This window comes from Anabrus simplex, chromosome 1 (genome assembly GCF_040414725.1).
Source record: "Anabrus simplex isolate iqAnaSimp1 chromosome 1, ASM4041472v1, whole genome shotgun sequence".
In the NCBI taxonomy this organism is placed as follows: Eukaryota; Metazoa; Arthropoda; class Insecta; order Orthoptera; family Tettigoniidae; genus Anabrus; species Anabrus simplex.
Window position 1 is genome coordinate 125,258,806 of NC_090265.1, and position 26,632 is coordinate 125,285,437.

The 26,632-nt window shown below is 43.5% G+C and overlaps 1 protein-coding gene across 1 annotated transcript in view; it reads left to right on the forward strand.

Annotated features, from left to right (window-relative positions):
* Pdss2 (Decaprenyl diphosphate synthase subunit 2) overlaps positions 1-26,632 on the forward strand; it is a 176,365-nt gene that overhangs the window by 120,656 nt on the left and 29,077 nt on the right. The window contains exon 4 of the mRNA XM_067138897.2: positions 23,425-23,682. Coding sequence (XP_066994998.2) covers positions 23,425-23,682 — 258 coding nt within the window. The remainder of the gene's footprint in view (positions 1-23,424; positions 23,683-26,632) is intronic.

Consider the following 26,632-nt stretch of genomic DNA (forward strand, 5'->3'; position numbering starts at 1 on the left):
TAACCCCAACTTGGCAGGTTCGATCCTGGCTCAGTCTGGTGGTATTTGAAGGTGCTCAAATACGACAGCCCCGTGTCGGTAGATTTACTGGCATGTAAAAGAACTCCTGTGGGACTAAATTCCGGCACGTCGGCGTCTCCAAAGACCTTAAAAAGTAGTTAGTGGGACGTAAAACAAATAACATTATTATTAACATTAAATCGCATAGCAGGTGGAGCTCCCTTCTGAAGACCATGTTGGCAGGTGTCATGCCCGTCGTCTCATGGGTGGACGCTCCATAGTCCATCAAGAAGAAGGGGACCCTCTCCTCTCAGTCCTTCTGGTGTGCCGAAACCACCTTCCTGAGGTGCTCTTCAACGGTTATCACAAAACGCTCCACCATACCATCTGACTGAGGGTGGAGAGGCGTCGTACGTGTCTTCCGTACTCTTAAGCGTTGCAGAACCTCTTGCATCAACCTGGACTCAAAGTTTCTACCTTGGTCACTATGAAGTTCCCTCGGGACACCAAATCGACAGGAGAAGTCCTTGACCAAGACGTCGGCCATTGTCAATGCCTCTTGGTTCGGGATGGCGTAGACCTCTGGCCACTTTGTGAAGTAGTCCATAGCCAGGAGTAGGTAATGGTTCCCGGCATCAGATTCGGGGAATGGTCCAGCGACATCAATGGCGATCCTCTCGAATGGTGCTCCAACGTTGTACTGCATCATTTGGCTCCTACTCCTGGTACGTGGACCCCGGCTCGCCGTGCAGGTGTCACACAGCTGGCACATCCTCTCCACATCGTTCCTCAAGTGCACCCAGTAGTAACGCTGTCGATCAATATCTAGTGCAGGGGTTCCCAACCTGGGGGGCGTGGGGCTTTATCAGGGTGGGCATGATGTGATTTCCGAATTAATTTTTTTAACTCGAAAATTACAATTTTGTGTAATAAACATTTTTTTGAATCTCTCCAAGTGATTGTCGCGCCAAGTCAATCGTTCAAAAGCACTGGTAATTGCCTACTGTCGACACAAACCTCTGCGGAGCCGCGAGGTTGGAGGTGAAATAAGGAATTTGCTGTGTTGTGAGGAGCAAAATGAAGCCTGAGAGCAGGTGCAGGAACAAGACCAATCAACGCATGTTTAATTGCACACTTTGTGGACCTACTTGCGTGAAAGTAAACTATGACCAGACGCGACATGTTTCTAGTCATCAACGATGTAGTAGTTGCTTTCATTTTCCAGTATTATTGCTACATACTGTACAAGGGTTTTCTCATAAACAAAATATATTACATGAAGGAGGTACTTGTATAAATTTCGGTATTATATCAAATTGATCTAGTGGCGAGAACAACAGGAGATAAGGTAACAATAGTAGGCTAAATTATAATAAATGTATTTAATATAAGATGTTAGGCTTTCACGGCTAGCGTGAAATTCTATGTAGGCCTACTGGTATTTTGGGCTACAACTAATTAATGTTTAACCACAGCAATTAATGAAACAGTCACATTTTCTCACCAAAAATCTTAACTGGCAATAAGTTACTACAGTCAGGAGTCGACATTAACTCTGAAGAATAAAGAATATCGGAGTTTCAGAAGCAACAAATGAAGTGGAAGTTCCTCCTTCCCTCTCACTCTGCGGCATATAGACTCGTTTTGTGGGTAGCTCGTTCTTGAAAGCTCTGTTCCCACCCCTATATATTCTTATTCTTCCCTTGCAGTCAAATTGGCGAGAGCTACATAGTACAACTGTACCATCAGAGATGGCGCAGTGATGGCCATGACAACACATCGCCGATAGACCATCAGTGGCCAAGCCCTTTGACTGTTGATTCTGTGCCTCATATACTTTCGCAGTGGACGTGTCTGTCAAGTTTATTGTGACTGTTGTGTATGCTTCACTGTAACAGTGCAACTGTGTGAATTGTGTTATTTAATATGGTGACTTAAAAAAATTGAAAACGATGTCCAAGGAGAGACTGTACAATGATGACTACATTAAATATGGCTTCACAGTCGTTGAACGGAACGGAATACAACAGCCTCAATGCGTAATCTGCTACTGCGTTCTGCGTAACGATGCGATGAGGCCTGTGCGTTTGGAGAGACATTTAAACACGAAGCATTCAGGCTTAAAAGACAAACTCACATAATTTTTTGCAACTAAGCTCAACTCACTAAAATGTATGAAATTAGATTCATCGGGTACTTTTAACCAAGAAAATGAGAAAGCAGTGGAAGCATCATATGAACTAGCTCTTCTGATTGCCAAAGACAAAAAAGCATATACATTTGGGGAAACATTAATAAAGCCATGTATGTTATTAGCCGTAAATATAGTTTTGGATGAAGGGAGTCGGCAGAAATTGTCTAAAATTTCTCTTTTTGATAACACAGTGAAGTGCAGACTTCAAGAACTGTCAAAAGACATTAAAATGCAAATTTTGGAGGTGAAAGAATCTCCAGTGTTTTCAAATCAGTGTGATGAAACAACCGATGTGGCCCGTTGTGTCAACTGATTGTATATTGTCGATTTGTCGACAATGGAATTTTAAGAGAAGAAATGTTCGTCTACCAATGTTTGAAAACAACTTCGAAAGCTTGTGATGTGTTTTCTGCCATCGATAGTTTTTTTCCAAGAACGTGGACGTTCCTGGTTAATGTAGTGGGTGTATGTACGGATGGTGCACCTGCTATGATTGGGTCACGTTCTGGGTTTCTCAAATTGGCGAAAGATAAAAGCCCAAACATCATGGGAACCCACTGTATAATTCACAGGCAGGCTTTGGCGGCCAAAACCTTGCCCCAAGATTTTAATAACACACTAAAAGTCGCTATAAGAATTGTGAACTCTGTGAAGAATAGTTCTTTACAGACAAGATTGTTTGAAGCCCTTTGTGTTGACCTTCAAGCTGATCACAAAACTCTCCTTTTTGCTGGCTATCAAAAGGGAACACGTTGGCTCGGCTGTTTGAATTAAAGTCTGAAGTTGAAATTTTTCTTCTTGGTGGAGGTAAGAACGATCTGTATGAAGTTGTTTACTGATGCCAATTTTATCGTCTCATTGGCATATCTTTGCGATTTTTTGAAGCTTTGAACAGTTCGAACTTAAAGCTTCAAAGCAAAAACTCCAATATTATGCTTGCTTATGATGCCATCAGAGCTTTCCTGGAAAAAATACGGTTATGGAAACGCCGGCTTCAGTTGAACAACTTCTCATCCTTTCACCACCTCCAATGACATTTTGCCAGAAAATGAACGTGATCGTAATTAACTTAAGGTGCAAATTCAGTCACATTTGGATTCCCTGGCACAATAATTCAATTTCTACTTTCCTGATACCTCGTCAGATGAATGGTCCTGGATGTTAACAGGAAGTCTGTTTGGCATTGATATTGAAGCATTGCCAGCACAACTTCAAGAAGAGCCATAGATTTGAAGTGTGATTCAAAGCTAAAAGATGATTACTAAATATTAGGACTGGCGGACGTTTGGGTAAACTGTCTTGCAATGTATCCTGAAATGGCCAAAGAAGCATTGCGTGCCCTTGTCCCATTTTCAGCGACATATTTATGCGAGTCAGGATTTTCAACGCTGAGTGTCATAAAAACAAAGCAACGCTGTCGGCTAGATGTTGCAAGTGATCTCCTCTGTGCTCTGTCAAATATCAAACCAAACATACCGAATCTTACCAAGAGAAACCAGTGTCAACCCTCTCACTGACATTTGTTGACTAATTTAAGGATTTATTGTAAAAGTGTGTTCTTTGTATTGTGCTCAAATGAAGTTAGTATGTCATAGATATAAAGCTCGTACTTCATATTATTTTTCGTAAATAATTGAATAACGGAATAATTCATTACGTAGTGTCATTAGGTTAGGTCTATATCCTCCAGGTCAGTTTATCGGAGAGGTTATAGAAATGACGGGGGAGGGGGGGCGCGATGACCACCCGTACCTTAAAAGGGGGGTGTCAGCTGGAAAAGGTTGGGAACCACTGATCTAGTGTCTTATTCACTCCCAAGTGGCTGGCAGTAGCGCCCGCATGCAACTCGGTCAGCACCTCTTTTCTCATGCTCCTGGGGATTATCAGCTGTGCAATGTGCTTCCTTCCGTCGGTTGATTCCCACATGCGAGTAATTACCCCGTCACTAACCATGAGAGACGACCACTGGGCCCAGTACACCTTATAGTTTGGACTGCATTCGGCGATGTCTTTCCATTCCGGCCGCTGCCCCGACTCTACTTCTCGTAAGATCAGCTCGATGTTGTCGTCCTTCAGCTGCTCCCTCCTGAGTGCATCTAAATCCCATCCTTCAGCGGTGGTGGCTCTCACGGCCCGGATGTCCACGATGCCTGCTTGTCTCTCCACTTTCTGGCAGTGTGTACAGTTCACAGGGCACGGTCATCTCGATAGAGCGTCGGCGTTGCAGTGCTTCTTTCCTTGTCGGTTCTCGGTGGTGAAGTCGTACTCCTGAAGGCGTTGCACCCACCGAACTCTCTGACCTTCCAGATTTCTGAAGCTTAGGAGCCAGGTCAATGCGGTGTGGTCGGTGTGCAGGCGGAAAGGCTGCCCATACAGATACTTGTGGAAGTGCTCCAAGGTCTTCATGATGGCCAGCAATTCCCGATGCGTCACCCTGTAATTTCTCTCAGCTTTTGACAACGTCTTGCCGAAATAGGCAATCACCATCTCCTGGCCGTCTTGTGTTTGTGACAGTACCCCACCAATTATCACGTCGCTGCCGCCAGTATCGACGATGGACTTCTCCACAGGCTTGGGATATCCGAGGATGGGTGCAGTACACAGCGACTCCTTCAGCTTCCGGATGGCAGCCTCCGCCTCGCTTGACCTTTGGAAAGACCTCCTCTCCTCGGTGAGCCGTGTAAGAGGCTGTGAGATGTCTGTGTAGCCAGCTATAAATCTGTGGTAATATGTGCAAAGGCCGAGAAAACTCCTTAGTTTAACACTTGTCCTTCGGCACTGGCCAGTCATTGACAGCTTCTAACTTCTCCAGATTCCTGGCTACTCCCTCCGATGACACAATTTGGTCCAGGTAGTGGACCTCCTTCTGGACCAGCTGGCATTTTCCGGGATTTAACTTTAGGTGAGCCCCACGTAGCCTTTTGAACACTTTCCGAAGGTTCTCCACGTGCTCTTTGAACGTGCGTCCCACAATAATTATGTCATCCAGGTACACGAGGCAAGCATCGCGAGTTAGCCTCCTCAGCACGGCCTCCATCAGTCGCTCGAAAGTCGCCGGTGCGTTGCAGAGGCCGAAGGGCATCACGGTGAACTGGTAGAGCCCTTAGCCGGTTGAGAACGCCGTCTTCTCCTTGTCTTTGGGATGGAGCACTACTTGCCAGTATCCAGACTTCAAGTCCAGAGTCGAAAACCACTAGGCTCCAGATAACGTGTCCAGGGTGCCATCTATCCGAGGTAACGGGAAACAGTCCTTCTTCGTGATGTCGTCCAACTTCCGATAGTCGAGGCAGAAATGGAATTCACCGTTCTTTTTCTTCACCAGGATGACTGGCGATGACCATGGGCTTTTCAACTCCTTGATGACTCCCCGCTGCCTCATGTCATCTAGCATCTGGTTGATTTCCACCTTCTTTGCCAGGGGTACTCTACAAGGTGGCTGTCGGATTGGAGCGGCGTTGACGGTGTTAATGCGATGGTACACTCTGTCCGTCTTTCCGTAGTCATGTCCGGTAGCAGTGATAATGTCCTGAAACTCATGGATTAGTTCCTTAGCCTCCCTGAGCTGTCTCGCCTCTAAATGTTTCCGGGCGTCGGATATAATCTTCCAGAGCTTATCCAATCCTTCGCCTGCTTCCAGGGTCTGTGCGTCTTCGTCGTCCACTGGCACAACGCACGTGATTGGTTCACAAGTCCCAAGCTCGGTCCCGCTGGGTATCCTCTACTCCTGTGACGTCGAATTCAATATTCGTACCAGCACGCAGCTTTGTGCCGGAACCATCATCCTGGCCAGGTAGAGTCCTTGATCGGTGGTCGGCAAACCGGGTTACACGAGAATGCTGTCCCCTTGTATGGGTTCCTCTAACCGTGCCGTAACCATCACCTCACTGTTGGCTGGTATCACTTCGTCGCTGGTCAATGTTAACCGCGCTACTCGAGGTTGCGTCCCTGGGCTTCGCAGCATTACCTCTTGTTTGCCGAGCCACAATACACGTCGTCTCACGTCGACAGTCACCTCGTATTTTCGTAGCGCGTCTAGGTCCAAAATGACTTTAGCCGTGATGGCGGCTACGAAGGCCCAGACTCGTAGGTGTCATTATCCCAGCGTTATTTGAAGTAGCGCCTCCTTCAAGACAGGGATAGTGTCTCCTGAGGCGGTCCGCAGCAGATAAGGGCGGTGGGGTTCCCTCTCTGGCTGTCCCTCAGCGATGTCCCGCCTGGCGATGGTCAATGCCGCCCCCCGTGTCTATCGTGACTCGACACGGCCTGTCTCCGAGCCACCCGTCGGTGATCAAGCTGTCGTTGCTCCGCTCCGTGACCATGTTTAGCGTGAAACGAGGGGACGGTAGTGACGGCGCTGACGAGCCCATCCCCTTGTCGGCCCTTACTCGTTTCCCTAATCAGGGGCCACCTCCATACGGCAGTTTCTCCGCAGGTGGCCACGCTCACCACAATTCCAACAGGTGATCTCATTGGTGCGTCAGCGTCTCAGCGGCGGCGTGCATCGTTTTCCCGTAACGGCGCGGGTCTGCAGCGCGTCCTTGCTTTTCACGGCTCGTATTCTTGGTGATGGTGACGTTGTTCCCTTCACTGCCTCCACCCTCAGGGCTAACGTCAGGGCCTCTCTGAGGTCATGCTCCCCGCTGAGCATCAGTTTTTGATGGATCTCAGCATTGCGGAGCCCATCAATGAATGTATAGGCTGCCTCCCGCTGAATGTGGTCCAGAGGCAGCCCATCCAGAGCCTTGTGGGCTAGCTGCTCCACATCTTGCGCAAATTCTTGCAGCGTCTCATTAGCGCGCTGGGTCCTCTTCCTCAGCTGGACTCGTTAGACGGCTGCCAGCTGGTAGTCACTGTACCGGCTGTCGAGCGCTCTAACGATCTCGTCGTAAGTGGAACCCGGCTGAAGGCTGTGTAGTACTTCCGCTGCTGGTCCTTGCAGTGCAGCGATTAGGTACATGGCCTTTTCCTCCGATTTCCAACCGTTGTGCCCGCACACGGTCTCGAATTGGGCCCGGATGGTCCGCCAAGATGTTGTCCCATCAAAGCGCGGGGGGTTTTCTTTCCCGGCGCTGGAGCCGCTGTTGCTGCGGGTGGCCCTAGCACGAGTCTCCATGGCTGTCACTCTCGTACGCAGGGCACTTACTTCTTCTTTCAGGTCTCGAACTCCTAACTCCACAAACAGCGGTATTTCTTTGATCTGTTTTTCAACCAGTTCCTGTACGTCCTGCATAATGTCACTCTTTAATTTTTTTTCGAGAGAGCGCATTTCGTGTTCTTATTTACCTTGTCCACCCTTAAGTTCATTTAATTCCAGATTCAGTTCACTCTTGATTTCGTCCTGTTTGGATGAGAGTTCAGTGAACTTACTGAGGAGAGCCTGAAACTGTTCGCTATCCATTTATCGATTCACCAGAAATTCCTAGTTACGAAATTACTGCTACCGGTCGATCCCGATTCTGACACCAGTTGTAACGAGTTGGCAGGGTAGTAGGATCAATTAACACTAGACTGGTAGCTTCAGTACTAAAATTTATTAGCTAGGCACTAAACTACACAAGTCTATACACAACTTTTGCTCATAACACACATGCAGTTTGCGCGCTCTCTCTCCCTTCGTTTCTCACGTGTTCTCACATTACACAGTTTTACACTCACACGCAAGGTCCCGCGTTGCTCGGCTACACGTTCTCTCCTTCGCCGACAGTCCACATTGTAGCACACTAGTCCGATAATCACGGCAGTTCACATACTTCACTACACTGGCAGTAGCTCACGACTGAACCACACCAACTTCTAACTCAGTCTAACTCTCACTAACTCCAGGCAGGTCGTTCCTCTCTTATATACCTGCGCTGGCTCTTCTAGAATCGTCCGGATGCTGGATGGATCCAGGAACATCGCGAGATGAAACACTCCAGATTAATCGTGGAGTCATTCTCATACTCCTTTGCTATGGGACCGCGAGCGGAAGCGAGTGGGACTGTCCTGGCGTTTAAGCACTGCTAGTGATTGGCGCAGTTGAAGCGTAAGGGTTGGGTTTATACGGTGCCGTGCCAGGCCCAATGTCAGTTGACATAGCGGACGCTACGACCATTACAGTATGTTAAGCTTCACGGGCAGTGGGTGAGCATTATCCTGTTGGAACAGCACATCACCGTCCTGTTGCAAGAATGGCAAAAGAACGGGTCGAACAGCATTCTGCATGTAAGATGGTGGAAGACAGCAACGTCGCCATGGGTTGAACATTAGGCAATTGCATCTCTTTGGAGTATAGATTCATATGACAGCAGCGAAAAACTGATTAAGTACCATTCTAAATGTAGTCTATGAAGCTTCAATACAGAGTTCTCATTTTTATGACATATACTGTAATAGGTACAGCAGTGTATTATCAAGCCTGTTTAGTTCAACTTTGAATATCATGTCTTTAATGTATATAAGGCTACTGTACTGTGATAACATTAGTTGCTTTAAAATACACTCCACTATACTGTATTATAGGTAGATTTATTTAATCATTTCATATATTATATATACTGTAATTGTAGTATTATATCCCTTATTATAGCTCCAGAGAACTATTTTAGAAGTTTTGTATATGTTATGAAGAGACTTTTAATTTTTGCAAATGTATTTCATTAATTGAAGTTGGCACTTTGCAAGCCTATTACCGATTGGTCAGATGATTTTTTATTGTTGAAAATGGTTACGCATGCAACAGTCATGTCTGTCATCAAGTTGTGATATCGCATCATTAAGACTATCAAATGCAATAAAGTATAGAAGGCACCAAGTTCCTTTACTTCAAAATCAAAAACAAACATTGGCGCCCAACAGCATGATTCTCAATAACCTGAGATGTTCAATACAAGCAAGATCATGAAATGTGAAACGCAGAAGTGAAAACAATGCGTCGCAATTGAGGTTAAGCAGCGGAGTAAAAATACAACACATCTTGAATTAGTGGAATCATTCACGGATATTGCATTCTCCTTCATAACGAAAATCAGACCGCTGAGGCCAACAACTTCAACGGAGTGCAGCATAAATCAGTAATCAGGCAAGTACGATTCAATGTTACGTACATACAAAGAAGTAAAGACAAGATTTCAAGATTTACATTCTTCTCACCACTCACTGCAAGAATCTCCGTGAGGACTCTTAGATTCTAGCCTCTTTCCCTTAGTGCATGTTCGTAACATAAACATGCAGTGATCAACATAATAATAATGAGAAAATAATAATTGCAATCCATTGATCCTTCTGTTGTCATAAATAAAAAAGATCCAAATTCCTTTGTCATATAACCTCAATTCAGCAATACGATTCCTTTGAACTTGTACATAACTTTCACGCAATCCCTTCGAACTTTCACAGCATAACCTTAATTTCTATATGTCGCAACTAACGAAATTGAAACAATCGCGTGGTCGAGTAAAGGCACATTAACAAGAATAATAAAGTTGATTTCAGCTGACATGTCAAAATCGGAGGCGAAGGCTAGAATTAAAAAATGTGAAGAGCTATGGAATTCTTTTGAAGAAGTACAAATGAAAATAGAGGAAACTGAGATCACTGATGAAACAGCTGCATTACAGTTTGAAGAGGAATGTGAGGAAGAGCGAGAGCTATTTGAATCTATTTACTTCAGCGCAGTTACACAACTGCAAACGATAATAGATGAAGCAGAGGGTGTTCAAAATAATTTACTAGCTCAAATGAACACGGCAGTAAACAACGCCGTTCATCAACAGGAAGTTCCACAACATCATAACAGAAGAATGCAGAAATTACCAGAAATTAAATTACCGGACTTTAACAGCAAATTCACAAAATGGTTTTTTTTAAGAACAGTTTTGAGTCAACCATTCATAATGACACTCAACTAACAAATATCCAAAAATATCAGTATCTGATCGGTCTTCTGCAGGGCAAGGCACGCAAAGTCATTCAAAGTTTTACCATTTCTGAAGAAAACTACACAAGTGCGTGGAAGTTGCTTGTAGATACATATGATAATCAAATGATGATAATCGAGACACATCTAGATGAACTTTTCAAGTTTTGTACAGTTTTTAAAGAGAGCAAATCTGAATCACTCAGACAATTACAATTTCATATTCAAACTCACATGGCTTCATTAAAAGCAATGTAGCAACCAGTACAATATTGGGATACATCATGTTATTCATCTAGCAAAGAAGCAGCTGGATTTCATTGAGCAAAGAGACTTGTAGGAAAGGGTGAAAGGCAACACTCCAGAAAAGATGCCAACATTGGATGATATCTTGAAATTTTTAACTTAGCGTTCCCAATCATGTATGCTTTTAAATCATAGCAAAACCAAGGCATTGAACACGAAAGCAAATCCGAAGGACAGACAACCTAGCAAGAAAGTTGTTATGACGACGTCTCAGGCAAGCTGTAATCTGTGTGGTGGAAGTCACCCCATTTTTACATGTGAAGAATTAATTAAACAATCAGTTGAAGACAGAAGAAAACTGCTTCGAGAAAAAGGACAGTGTAACAACTGTTTGAAACCAGGACATATTGCAAGAAGTGTGGACTTCTTCACAACACACTTTTACATGCTGAGGAAGATGACAAACAGAAACAAAATGTTAAAGAAAATCAAGTGCCCATAAACCTGTGTGTCAAATCTCAGCATTCACCTGCTTCACTCAATGTGAGCTTGGCAAAAGGAATAACATCACAAACACTTTTGTCAACAGCTTTAATTGATGTGAAAGATGTTCACGGAAGAAGAATGACATTCCGAGCCTTACTGGATCCGGGATCTCGGTCGAATCTAATAAAGGAAGGTCTGTATAAGAAACTTCGTTTACCGAATGTCAAGACAAACACACAGATCATTGGAGTAGATTGTTCCAAAATGGAAACAAAAAGGATCACTAGAGAACACCTCGCTTCAAGGAATGACGGATTTGAGGTGGAAGCAGAATTTCTAGTTTTGCCAACTATAACGGGACGATTGCCACAGTTGGAGATCAAGAAGGACAAGATTATTATTCCAAAGGACATTCGCTTGGCAGATCCCACATTCAACAAGCCTGGAGACATAGACATGTTAATTGGTGCAGGACTTTATTGGAAAATAGTCATAGGTCCACCCAAGAATGAAGCTGAAGGACAACCAGCTCTGCAAAACACCCGAGTAGGCTGGAATATAGGCGGTGAAGTTTTTGAGAACAAACAAGGATCAACAACAACATGCATGAAAATTAGCAATCAACAATTATCAGATCAGATGGAGAAATTTTGGAAACAAGAAGTAACTCCGGAGATTCAACATTACACATCAGAAGAAAGAATATGTGAAAGACAGTTCACAGACACCGTTTCGAGAGATACAACAGGTAGATTCATCGTAAGGCTCTCTATTAAGCCAGATGTCATCCTCAGAGAATCAAGAATACACGCACTAGACTACAATCATTAGTCAAGAGATTAAGCAGACACCCTGAACTCAAAACTGCTTATGCAGATTTCATGAATGAATATGAATATGAAAAACTAGGACATATGAGCTTGATTGAAACAAACCAAAATCAAGATGTACCAAATTCATACTTCATACCCCATCAACCAGTGGTACGTCCAAATAGTGACACCACAAAGGTCAGAGTGGTATTTGATGCCTCGGCAGAAACATCACTCGGGACATCACTCATGACTGGACCTAATTTACAGCGAGATCTTTTTCACATTGTACTTAGATTTCACTGCCATAAGTACGTCATGACGGCAGATGTGGAAAAGATGTTTCGGCAAATCCTCATCCATCCTGAAGATCGAGCATTCCAGCAGATTTTGTGGAAAGAGGAATCTTCAGCCCCTGTGAGGATCTATCAATTAAATACAGTAACATATGGAACAGCATCAGCACCTTACCATGCCATGAGATGCCTAAATGAATTGGCTACTCTTCATGAAAATGAATTTTCAGCGGCAGCAAAGGCTATTTGCGATGATTTTTATATGGATGACTGCTTAAGTGGAAGAGACATTCTAGAAGACGTGATCGGGCTATGGCGGCAAATACAAAATATACTCGAGTGGTGGAATGCATTTGAGGAGATGGAGGCCCAACAGCAAAGAGATCTTGCGGGATTTGGAGAGCAAAAGCGACGGGGGGACTTTACTGGTTTTAGACTAAGGTGAAGCTAGTAAGACTCCTGGACTCCTCTGGGACTCAGTACAATATTGCCTTCAGTTTCGAGTTGAGCTGGCAAAGCAGTCACCAAGATCCAAAAGAGAAGTCGCCTCCAAAATCGCACAGATTTTTGATCCACTAGGACTCGTGGGTCCATTACTGATCAAAGGGAATTTGTTGATGCAACTTATGGGTAGATGGATTTGAATGGGATTAGCCATTGTCTCGAGAACACCTTCAGATTTGGAACGAGTATTATACATCATTAGAAAGACTGAACAACATCAGAATTATGAGAAATATAAATCCTGGGAATTGCTCTGGCTCTTTTGATTTGTTTGGATTTAGTGATTCTTCAGAGAAGGCTTTTGGAGCATGCATTTATGCAGTTTGTCAAACGCAAAGTGGTCTCTACATTTCCAATTTACTTTGTGCGAAGATGAAATTAGCTCCTTTAAAAACCATTTCATTGCCAAGACTCAAATTGGAGGCAGCCCTTCTTCTTGCACAACTTGTCAAAACAACAGTGAGTGCTTTGAAAGAAAAAATTGGTCAGATCAGATTATGGAGTGACAGTACAATTGTTTTGGAATGGATCAACACTGAGCTAAGGCTGCTGAAGACATTTGTGGCAAACAGGATTGCAAAGATTCAAGAAGCCACTGATGCAACCACCTGGAAGCATGTTCCTTTGACTGAAAATACAGCTGATCTTCTCTCAAGAGGAATTACTTCAGCAGAACTCGAACATAAAAAGCTGTGATGGAGTGGACCTTCTTGGCTTCGCACACAACATCAACAACCAGAGCATTCAGAAGAATTTGAAACAGAACTACCAGAGCTGAAGGTCACAGCAGTTACATTGACAGCAACATCAACTAGCATTCTACTGAATAAATTCTCGTCATTTCCAAAATTATGCCGTATAGTAGCATATTGTCAAAGATTAATTTATAATTGCAAACTCAAACCGCCAGAAAGGAAAAAGGGTGCACTAGAAATACAAGAAACTTGTAAACCAGAGAAACAGGTAGTCAAATGGACACAATTAGAAGCATTCCCTCAAGTACTACATTGCTTAATTAATAATCAAGACCTCCCAAAGAAGAGTTCTCTAAATTCACTCAGTCCGTTTCTGGATAGTGACGGATTGATTAAGGTTGGATGAAGGTTTCGTTTTTCGGAGCTAACATCAGAACAGAGACATCCTGTGCTTCTACCAGCAAATCATCACATCACCAGAATGATCATGGAAAATGAACATCGTCGTCTGAAGCATTGTCCCCCAGAGCAACTGCTACATGCAACTCGACAATGATATTGGCCTATCAGCCGCAGAAGAGAAGCGAAAAGGATTGTCAAGAGGTGTCTGAAGTGCTTTTGTTACCATCCTACAGCTCCAGAGGTACGCATGGCAGATTTACCAAAAGAAAGGGTTACGTTAGTTGTTCGACCCTTTGTTACCACAGGAGTGGACTATGCAGGTCCAATATCTGTAAGAGAAAGCCACAGAAGAGGCCGCATTCATACTTACAAGAGTTACGTAGCTGTATTTACATGCTTCAGTACCAAGGCATTTGGAGTTGGTGTCGGCGCTAACGACCGAAGCTTTCTTAGCTGCACTGCAACGCTTTATGGTGAGAAGAGGTTTGTGCAAGCAGCTTTTCTCTGATAATGGGAAGAATTTCATTGGAGCAGCCAACGCACTACAAGATATCCAGTCCTTTTTGTAAAAGGGGTCAACGACCTTTACCCCTCACTCGCTCAGCAGCAGATACAGTGGAGTTTCATTCCTCCCCGGTCACCCCACTTTGGGCGATTGTGGGAAGCAGCTGTAAAGATGATGAAAAGATTTGCTGACTGAAACACAGGGACGCGTGCTAACTTTCAAAGAAACCTACACTATTCTTTGCAATATAGAGGCTGTATTAAATTCACGCCCCCTTACTCCCTTGCCAAATTATGCAAATGATTTAGAACTCTTAACACCAGCACATTTTCTACTAAGTGACTCGATCGTGCAACCCGTGCAAAGGGATTTGTTGAGAGAACCCGATAACCGCTTGTCACGTTGGCAGCACTTGCAGAAAATTCGGCAGCGGTTGTGGCGGAGATGGCAGCGAGAATACTTGCAGGAATTGCAAAAACGCATCAAGTGGCATGATACCAATCAACGTATTGATGTTGATTCTTTGGTGCTATTAATTGAGGACAACATCCCTCCTCTAGAGTGGCCCAGAGGTAGGATAGTTCAAGTTCACCCTGGATGAGATGGTGAGGCCTCTGCAACGCACCAGCGACTTTTGAGCGACTGATGGAGGCCAGGCTGAGAGGGTTAACTCACGACGCTTGCCTTGTGTACCTGGATGACATAATTATTGTGGGACGCACGTTCAAACAGCACGTGGAGAACCTGCGGAAAATGTTTGAAGACTACGTGGGGCACACCTAAAACTAAATCCCGGAAAATGCCAGCTGTTCCAGGAGGTCCGCTGCCAGGGCCACATCGTGTCATCGGAGGGAGTAGCCACAGATCCAGAGAAGTTAGAAGCTGTCAACGACTGGCCAGTGCCGAAGGACAAGCGAGAACTAAGCAGTTTTCTCGGCCTTTGCACGTATTACCGCAGATTTATATCTGGCTACGCAGACTCTCAGAGTCTCTTAGACAGCTCACCGAGGAGAGGAGGTCTTTCCAATGGTCAAGCGAGGCGGAGGCTGCCTTCAGGAAGCTGAAGGAGTCACCGTGTACTGCACCCATTCCCGGATATCCCATGCCTGGGGAGAAGTTCGTCGATACCGACGCCAGCTACGTGGGAATTGGTGGGGTGCTGTCACAAGTACAAGACGGCCTGGAAAAGGTGATCGCCTATTTCAGCAAGACGTTGTCAAAAGCTGAGAGAAATTACTGCGTGACGCGTTGGGAATTGCTGGCCATCGTGAAGACCTTGGAGCACTTCCACAAGTATCTGTATGGGCAGCCTTTCCGCCTGTGCACCGACCACACTGCATTGACCTGGCTCCTAAGCTTCAGAAACCTGGAAGGTCAGACAGTTCGCTGGGTGCAACGCCTTCACCACCAAGCACCGACAAGGAAAGAAGCTCTGCAACTCCGACGCTCTATCGAGAAGACTGTGCCCTACAAACTGTACACACTGCCAGAAAGTGGAGAGACAGGTAGGCATCTTGGACGTCCGGTCTGTGAGGGCCACCGCCGCTGAAGGATGGGATCAAGACGCTCTCAGGAGGGAGCAGCTGAAGGACAACAACACCGGGCTGATCTTACGAGAAGTAGAGTCGGGGCAGAGGCCGGAATGGAAAGACATCGCCGAACGCAATCCAACCTATAAGGCGTACTGGGCCCAGTGGTCGTCTCTCATGGTTAGTGACGGGGTACTTACCCGCACGTGGGAATCAACCGACGGAAGGAAGCACATTGCACAGCTGATAATCCCCCAGGAGCATGAGAAAAGAGGTGCTGACCGAGTTGCATGCGGGCGCTACTGCCAGCCACTTGGGAGTGAATAAGACACTAGATCGTGCCTAACAGCGTTACTACTGGGTGGACTTAAGGAACGATGTTGAGAGGATGTGCCAGCTGTGTGACACCTACACGGTGAGCCGGGGTCCACGTACCAGGAGTAGGGGCCAAATGATGCAGTACAACGTTGGAGCACCATTCGCCGAATCTGATGCCGGGAACTATTACCTACTCCTGGCTATGGACTACTTCACAAAGTGGCCGGAGGTCTACGCCATCTCGAACCAAGAGCCAACGACCATGGCTGACGTCTTGGTCAAGAACTTCTTCTGTCGATTCGGTGTCCTGAGGGAACTTCATAGCGACCAAGGCAGAAACTTTGAGTCCAGGTTGATGCAAGAGGTTCCGCAGTGCGTAGGAGTGCAGAAGACACATACGACGCCTCTCCACCCTCTCTCAGATGGTATGGTGGAGCGTTTTGTGAAAACCGTCGAAGAGCACCTTAGGAAGGTGGTTTCGGTGCACCAGAAGGACTGGGACGAGAGGGTCACCTACTTCTTGATGGCCTATCGAGCGTCCATCCATGAGACGACGGGCATGACACCTGCCATCATGGTCTTCGGAAGGGAGCTCCGCCTGCCATGCGATCTAATGTTCGGGTCTGCACCAGACCAGCAGCAACCAGCGACAGACTGTGCATGGGAGTTGGTGGATCAGCTCAACGACATCCACGATTATGCCCGACATCATCTAAGGGTAGCCAGCGACAGGGCCCGCTACAACATGCTCGCGAACTCTGCGGGTTTTCAGGAAGGTGACAGTGTGGCTGTACCATCCGGTACGGACAAAAGGGAATCACCAAAACTGCACCCACAATGGGAAGGCCCATATACAATCGTCACCAGGATCAACGTCGTCTATCAGATCCGGCAGCCTCCCAGAGGGAAGAAGATGGTTGTTCACCTGGATCGCTTGGCACCGTATCGTGGAGCAGCGCGGGACGAGCACCCTTGAGGAGGGGGCAGTGTAATGGTCATAGCGTCCGCCATGCCAACTGGTAGTGGGCCCGGCCCGGCACTGTATAGGCCCACCCCTTACGCTTCAGCTGCACCAATCACAAGCAGCGGTTAAGTGCTAGGCCAGCCCCACTCATTTCCGCTCATGGTCCCGTAACAGAGGAGTATGGAAATGACTCCACGATTAATCTGGAGTGTTCTATCTCGCGATGTTCCTGGGTCCATCCAGCATCCGGACGAATCTAGAAGGGCCAGTGCAGGTATGTAAGGGAGGAACGACCTGCCTGCAGTCAGGGAGAGATAGACTGAGTTAGAAGTTGGTTCAGTCCTGAGTGACTGCCAGTATAGTGAAGTATGTGAACTGCCATGATTATCGGACTAGTGTACTATAGTGCGGGCTGTCGGCGAAGGAGAGAACATGTAGCCGTGCGACGCAGGACCTTGTGTGTGAGTGTAAAACTGTTTAGTGTGAGAACAAGTGAGAAACGAAGGGAGAGAGAGCGCGCGAACTGCGTAAGTGTGTGTTATGAGCAAAAATTGTGTGTAGTCTTTTGTAGTTTAGTGCCTAGCTAATAAATCTTAGTATTAAAGCTACCAGTTTGGTGTTAATTGATCCTACTACCCCGCCAATTCGTTACAGTATCAGCACTGTCATGACTTTGAATGGCAAGGTAGAAGAACTGTTAGAGTATATAGAGAAGAAAGACATAGCAATTGATGGGAATGAGTGACAAAATGGAAGGGGAGAGGTAAGAAAAAATTGAAGAAAGGGTATTGAATATAAAGGGGTATATTGAAGTGGAGGAAAAATGGCAACAAATGCTTTTGGTGTTATATTGGGAGAAGATCTAGCGCAATATGCGGACAAAATTGACCAGATCAGTGACAGGATAATTCAAGTTAGACTTGAACTTGAGAGTGGAATTAAGGATTTTATACAGGTTTATGCACCCCAATCGGGGAGTGCAGATGAATGTTTAGAAAAGTTTCTAAAAGAACTGGAAAGTTGTATTGAAGACAAAGAGGTTATAATAATGGGAGACATGAATGCTTATATTGGAAGAAGCACACAGAGAAAAGAAGAGATAATTGGCCCCTATAGTTATGGAAACCAAGATGAAGAAGGAGATTTGGTAATGGATTTTTGTAGAAGGAATGGATTAATTGTTGGCAATACGTGGTTTAGAAAAAAGAACTCATAAAAAATAACTAGATATGGTTGGGGAGGTAGAAAAAGACAAAGACATTGATTGATCTTATTCTGGTGGAAAAAGAGAAAACAATGCCAAGAGCAGATTTCGAAGAAGACCATAAAGTGGTGGTAGCCAAATTAAGACACAGTAAAATAACAAAGTTAATAGAAAAAAGGGAAAGAAAAATAAAGGGATGGAAGTTAAAAGAGAAAGAAATAAGGGAAAAGTTTCAAGAGGATCTGAAGAAAGAAATGTCCAAATATGACGTGAACAATGTGGAAAAGGAATGGACGTGTTTCAGAAATGGTTTTGTAAAGTTTGCAGCAAAACACCTGTGAAGACTATCAGGGAGGAAAAAGGAAATGGTGACTCCTTGGTGGAACGTCAGGTTAAAGGAAGGAGTTGAAGGGTAACAAATGGCTTGGAGAAAGTGGATAGGCAGCAATAGTACAGAGAATTGGCAGAAATATCAAGGAGCCAAAAAGGAATGTAAGAAAATACTACAGTAAGAGAAACGGAAGAGCTGGGAAATTTTCACAGGAATTTTACAGGAGGATATAAAGGGAAGTAAAAAGGTTTTGCATGGTTTGGTGAAGAATAGTTTAAGAAATAGGGAATATACAAAATTTGTAAAAACTGAAACAGGGCAGATATTGACACAAAGAGATGACACACTAAAAAGATTGGAAGAATACTTCTCAGAATTGCTAAATATTAAATACAGTGAACTGGTAGATGAGAAGGAGCAAGAAGAAACAATGGGGAAAGAAGAAAAGGAGATATCAATGTTAAAAATAGAGGAAGCCATACAGTAAAGTGGTTGAGGTTACTGCAGAAATGATAAAAGCAGCAGGACCAATCGGCCTACAGTGGCTGTATAGATTACTTAGAATAATCTGGAAGAAGAAAGAGATCCCAGAAGAGTGGGGAAAGGGTTTAATTATCCCGATATTTTAAAAAGGTGATAAAAAGGAATGTAATAACTACAGAGGGCTCACACTTATTGCCCATGTAGCTTAGCTCTTTGAGAGTGTATTTGAAGGAACACTGAGGAGGGTGCTAGAAGGAGAAATGGAAGAAGAACAGTGTAGTTTTAGGAATGACAGATAAACGTTTGACCTGATCTTTACATTAAGACATATGATGGAGAAAAGACGGGAGTTTGGAAAAGACATGACATTTATTGATATTGAGAAAGCGTATGACAATGTGCCTAGACAGTTTGTATGGGACACATTAAGGAAAAAGCAAGTTAACAGAGTGAAAGTGCATATGATGAAAGCTATGTACAAAAATTGTGTTAGTAGTGTGAAGATTAGTGTAGGAAAAACAAAATGGTTTAAAGTTGAAACTGGTCTCTGGCAGGGAAGTGTACTACCTCCCATAGTTAAGGATGAAATTCATAAGAACATAAACAGAGATTGGGAAGACAGGCAACAAAAGCCATGTTGTTTGCAGATGATATAGTGATATGGAGTGAGGATGAAACCGAAGTGCTAAAACAAGTAGGTGTATGGAATCAAGAGATAGAAAAATTTGGGATGAATGTAGCATAGAGAAAAGTAAAACAATAGTGATGACAAGGGGAAGGAAGGAAGAGGAAAGATAAAACTGAATGGGAAAATTCTGGAAGTGGTTAAAAGTTTCAAGTACTTGGAAAGTGTGATGACAGAAGATGGAAAGATAACCGAGGAAATTGGTAAAAGAATACAACAAGCAAACAGCTTCTACCAGAGTATTTTGCAGAACCAAGATGCCCCAAAGAAATGTAAGAAAGTATTATATTCAACCTATTATGAACCCATACTAACTGGATCGTGGACTGCAACAAAACGAGAGGAGAGTAGAATACAGGCAGTGGAGATGAAATTCCTTAAAGGTATCGAGGGCAAGACCAGAAATGATAGAAATGAAGGGATAAGGCGGACAGGAATGTCGAAACTTCAAGACAAGATAGAAACAACAAAACTGAAGTGGTATGGCCATATGATGAGAATGGGAGAAGAGAGAGAGTGCCCAAAAAAAGAAGAAAAAAATGTTTTTTCAGAGAAGTTAACAGGAAAGAGACCACAAGGAAGACCCTGATAGAGACGGACAGATTCAGTGTGGGAGTGCATAGAGAAGAGAGGAGGAAAACCAGAAGAAGTACTTTAAAAAGGAGAAGAGTGGTGGAGAGACAGGCAGCGATGGAGGTCCTCGATTCACAACCCGACCCAGGAAGCTGGAAATGTGAAATGAAAATCATTATGATGATGAAATTTTCATATTATACCTGCTGTTCTTTATTTCAAGATTACATGCTTTCAGAAGAGGGACAGCTATAAAATAACGAGATACAGCTGGGATGGAAAGCTCAAGACTTATGATCGACTTCATCATCACTGATAGAAAAGCAGGTCAGTATGTTTCAGATGTTAAAGTCATACCCAGCGAGTGCCTAGATAGCAACCATCGGCTATTAATCGCTGACCTAAAAGATGTTCTTGTGCCCAAAATTAAACAAAAGAAAATACCAAAGATTAAGACATGGCTGTTGAAAGACATGGAGAAGAAAGGAAACTATGAAGCAAGGATAACTGTTAAATTACCCAAAACTGAGAAAGGGGGAGTAGAAGAAGAATGGTCCTTATTCAAAGAAACCCTTGTAAAAGAAGCCACGGAAATTTGTGGAAAAACAAGTGCCACGCCAAAAGAGAAGGAAACACCTTGGTGGAATGACCGAGTGAAGACAGCAGTAAAAGATAGAAATATACTGAAAAGAAAATTAGACCTCGAGAAACAGAAAACAGATGATAGACAAAATGAATTAGAAATTGAACATCTAGCACATGAATACCGGAAAAGAAACTGGCTGTAAAAAGACTGATACAGGAAGAAAAGGAAAAGTGTTGGGATGACTTTACTACAAGGATGGAGGAAGACTGTGAAGGAAGTAGGAAAATAGTAAACAATAAAAGAAATGAAAATATAAACATCCTTGCACTGGAAACGGATGATGGTAGCTTAATACAAACAGAGGAAGGGATCAGGGATGAAATGAAGAAGTACTTCAACATGCTGTTAAATGGAGATGGGGGCAACACCACCAATAATTGTAGTGTAGATGAAGCCAAAAGCAACAAATACCCATTAACATGGTTTGAGGTAGAAACAGCACTAAAGAGCATGCGAAATGGGAAGTCCCCAGGCTTTGGTGATCTCAGCTCAGACATGATAAAGGCAGCTGGAATACCAGGCTTGAATTGGCTATATACAGTGTTATCAGTGATTTGGGAAAGTAACAAAATTCCAGAAGATTGGAGTAAAGGAGTCATCATCCCGCTGTTCAAAAAGGACAACCAACGGAAATGTGGAAATTACAGAGGCATCATGCTGTTGTCACACTCACTGAAGCTGCTGGAAAAGATCATAGAAACAAGACTTAGGAAGATAGTGGAACCTTTGCTTGAGGAAGAACAACACGGGTTCAGGAAAGGTCGAAGTACTGTGGATCTTATCTTTGCAGTAAAGATGCTGACAGAAAAGTACTGGGAATATGGAAGAAATCTTGTGATTGCATTTGTGGACAAGGAAAAAGCATATGATAGTATTCCTCGAAACAATATATGGGAATGTCTGGAAGACCTAAAGGTGCCAAAGTACTTAATTGACAAAGTCAAGATGCTATACCAGAAGTGCTACAGCTGTGTCCAGATAGGCAATGGACGATCTAAATGGTTTGAAACAAAGAGAGGTGTCCAACAAGGAAGTGCTCTGTCACCACTCCTGTTTGTGATAGTAATGGACAAGGTCATCAAGTCTATCAAGAAAATGGACAGTGAACCAAACGCCCTGGTATTTGCTGATGATGTGCTTTTATGGGGAGAGACAGAAGCTGAAGTTCAGAAGAAACTTAATGAATGGAACAACACATTCAAAAATTTTGGACTGAAGATTAGCAAAACAAAGACAGTGGAAATGACTATCAACAGGGAAGGAACAAGCTCAAATATATTTCTGGAAGGAGCAAAAATTGAATCAGCTTCCCACTTCAAGTACCTTGGAAGCACAATATCGAAAGACAACACTGTTAGGCAGGAAATACTCAGCAGGACACAGAAAACATCAAACTTCTACAGTCAAGTCAGGAATCTCCTCTGGACTGCAAAATACCACAGAAAGCGAAAACAATCATGTACCACACTTACTTCATACCAATCCTCACGTACAGTTTAGAGACATGTACCCTACTAAACAAAGACTTCAGTAGAATCCAAGCAACTGAAATGAGATTCATTAGAACCATGAACTAAACACCCAGAAAGGACAAGATCAGAAATGAAGTGAATAGGAAAGTAGCTGGTATTGAGGTTCCTATTATCAGTGTCATAAAGAAACGCAGACGTCAGTGGTATGGGCACATAATGAGAATGAACAGGGAAAGACCTGCCAGAAAATATTTCGACTTTAATCTCGTAGGAAGAAGACCATAGGGAAGACCAAGAAAACGTTGGATAGAGACTGTAAGATCAGATGTGGAGGAGAGAGGGTACAAATGGGAGGATGTACTGGATCAGAAGTTGTATGAAGACAGAAGGAGATGGCGAGCGCTGTACACCATACCCGGGAAACTGGAGTTGGGAAATGATGATGATGATGATGATGATGATGATGATGATGCTTTATCTGCTTTATCTACCCTGAATTTTTAATTCCTGTCTTCCTGTAACTTAGCTGAATGGAAGGCAAAGAGTCTTATACCTTCTTCTTGACTGCACTTAAGTCACTACATGATTTTCCATTTAAAAATCTCTCCAGGGACTGAAAGGAGCTAAAATTTGAAGTTCCATTTAATAGACTGTTTGCAGTTAGGGACTTGAGCCAGTCTTATACACCTTTCTGTTTGTGACTGATGACATATGAGGCCTCACGAGTTCAATTCTCTCTGGTTGAATGTTTTGGTAAACATTTTCTAACAGGCTGATTCTGTAGAGGTGTAGCTTGTATAAATGAATGCTATTGAAATTTGACGAGATACCAACTTTAAGACATTAATTCACCTACAGCATTCTCTTCATACACTTCACAAATTAAAAAAAAAATGTTTTTTGGATTATTTTTCTCCCTTTTTATAGAAAGATAGCATTACATACTGAAAACATAGCTCACATAGTGCCTACTGATTGTGACCATACTTTACTGAGAGACAAAGACAAATAAAACATTGCAAGTTATAAAACATATCTTGGCAACATGTGATTTAAAACCCTATGACTCCAAAGCAGACCCCTCCACACACACCAAAACAACTCAGAAATTCCCATACAATCCAAGATACTGATTAATTCTATCTGTTACAACCATTTTATGTTAATATATAACTTTTCCAGCTTGTAGAATTGATGAGCAGTGCGGTTCGTGACCTATCAGAAGCAGAATTTATTGGACGGCGGGACAAACAAAACAATCCTCTTCCTTCACCAGCGGGTGTTGCAGATGCCAAAGAAGACTGGACAGTACGAAATGTATTGTCTGCGGGCAGTTTACTTGGCAAATCTTGCCAAGGTACACTTATTCTTGCAGGTCATGGAACAGAACTGCAAGAGCAAGGATATCGATTTGGGAAACACCTGGCACTAGCATGGCAGGTAAATAAGTGAAAACATAATACAGAGGGGTTTTTTTTTTCATTCCATTAAATGAAATGAAATGAGAGAGAGAGAGAGAGAGAGAGAGAGAGTGTGTGTTTTTTTTTCTTTCAATAAGTGTTATAGGAAGTTGAAGAGGCGTAAAACTTCTCCGATAACAAAATGTAACTCACTCCACTTCAAAATTCTACAAAGTGGTGTTATGAAGATATAGGCTTGCTTCAATCGCCCATTGTGTAAACGCACAAGCACAGAGTATGCTGCATGAACACCAGACGCATAGAGGCAGTAGTGTTTTTTCATGTTGTGTTGCCCTAAAAAAGAACATTGCATGACATGAGATGGTATTAAGAATGAGGACACATTCATTTCTTGAACCACATCAATGTAAATAACCATACTAATGTTTCATTCAGACACAGGGCGACACCACTTCTGTGAGTGGGATGTGCAATGGAATGGTTGATCTTAAACTGTAAAATGCAGGAAAGTCTGGTATGCTGTTCATACTAGGAGAATGCCAGAACAATATTTGAGCTGCAGAGTGACCATTCAGGGGAAGATGTCCAAAGGGGAGCGACAGGAAATAAAAACAAAGCCTGATGTAACACATATAGTATGCGAACCTTTTCTCGATCCCAAGTTCCCATTCAACACTATGGAGCTCAGGGATCAAGAACAGGTTTGTGTACTTTACATTTGTCTTGGCCAAGTTAAGGCACAGTGGATATTAGGAGAAAAGTTGAACTTTTTGAGAACATTTGTGTACAAATAAAATCTGTTATCAGCTGCATCGAATATCAGTTTTTGTAACATATTTTGTTTGCAATGAAAATTCCCTTCATTAGAAGGATAATACTGTATATTTTTGCCTGTAAATGGCATTTCTTGATACGGGTTGGGGATGAGGTGAGATGTATATGGTATGTTTTAACAGCCAGATGCCCTTCCTGATGCCAACCTCACTTGAGGAGTTAATGATGGAATGAATGATGGTGAATGAAACTGGGTAAGAAGGTGTAAGGTATTGGCTGTGAACTATGAATAGGAACTGTCCTGGCACTTACCTGACCTGGAAGTGAAAATGGGAAACCACAGAGACAACCGATGATGGGTTTCAAACCTCCTAATCTCTGGAATGCACAGCTCGACTCCATAGTTGTAGCTTGTTAATATGCGTGGCCACTCCGCTTGATGTTGGAAAGGATAATAATAATAATAATAATAATAATAATAATAATAAAAAATTTCTGCAATGACAAGCAAAGGATGGGGTTAACTTCCATGGTATGGGTTAGCACGGTGGAGCAAACTGTCGCTGGAACACTGACTGTAGTAATTAAGAATTGTGTAAGGGTGGAGGGAAGGGGGGATGAGAGATACACGGAAGGAAACCAGAGTATCCCAAGAAAACATCTGCCTACAAATATTACCCCCTCCTCCACCAGAGGACTGCTAGAGCGGAAATAGCATATGGTGAGTGGGATAGTATTACGGCCAGACTCCCATCACTGAAACCTAAGCCTGGGTTGTGACAATAGCTTTCAACACTTCCCTGGGAGGACCGCAGACAAGTGAGTAAGTCACAGTGACACCTGACCAAATTGTATTTCTAGTGTTGCACCACAGCACAGTGTAATATTCAATAATGGGTACTTCTCGTACTTCTCTTTTGTTAACGAGTCATACTGACCCAAGTTTTGGTAAGGTTCTTGAGTACTGCTCTACTTCTTCAAATCAAGGGAGCACAAGAAGGGGGCAAACCACGTTATGGATGTAGGATGGCCATATAACATCTGTGCGGTGACCCTTCCAAATCCTGATGAAGCCTAATGCAGTACAGCTCAACTGTGGAAATATCACATAATCTGGGCATTCCACTCCATCTAGGACCATAATCTTATTTCTGTTATGTTATTTACACTCGCTGATCAAGGGATCTACTCCATTATTCCAGTACTCCATTTGACCAGAATATTTCCCTGTCTGCTGAGGGAGAGAACGTTTTTGCATGTATAGTATGCGATGGAAATGTTAACATCTATACTGATGTGAAAGTTGCATGTGTGTATACTGTATGTATAGAGATCCCTGCTTTCTGGAGTTTGTTGACAATACCGTACAGTAGAGAACTGTCCTCTCAGACCTGCTTACAGGGAAATGGCCTTGTGATTCCAGAAAGTTGATAACTATGAGTGTCGGGTCTCGGTGGTCCAAAGTACTTCAGCGGAGATTCTTTGTGCAGGAATATTTGCATTTACAAGGCTTGTTTTCAACAGACATGTGTGCCCACATTGCTATTTTTCCAGCACATACATAATGGTTTAAGGAGAAGAACAGGCTACAACGTTTTATTTAGCATGCTTTTGGGCCCAGCGTTCTTCTGGGCTTGGCATGTTCTACTTTGTAGCAGTTGACAATACCAAGTGATGGACACGGACACTTTGTGACTAGCTCTGTAACAACACAACAGCACAAGAGTACATGACTTTCCTCTCTGTTGTTGTACAGTGAGGCTCTGTGAATGAACACGTGGTATTACGAACGGAGAGAAGAATGGCTCACCACACTCAGTTCAAGTAATAACTGATGTGATAATTAAACTGGGAGAGTGCAATGGAAATGCTAGTACTTCTGAGAGATTGTACAAGGAAAGATTTCTGCTATGTCGATATCCTCATAGACAATTTATTCAGGAAGCAAATCATCTTCAGGTTATGGGAAATAACACACAAACTGGTTATCTCCTAGTATGATGTCGGCTAGCTTTCACTGCAAGACATACTTGCATGTATAAAAATCACTTGGAGGGTCCTCCAGCAAGCAGAAAATGAAGGGTGTTTTGAAAGATTACTATGATCCGATGAAGCTTCATTCCCTCAGTACATGCACAACACCCTCATATTCACACAGTACATGCACAATGCCTACATGCAGACTGACACTAACC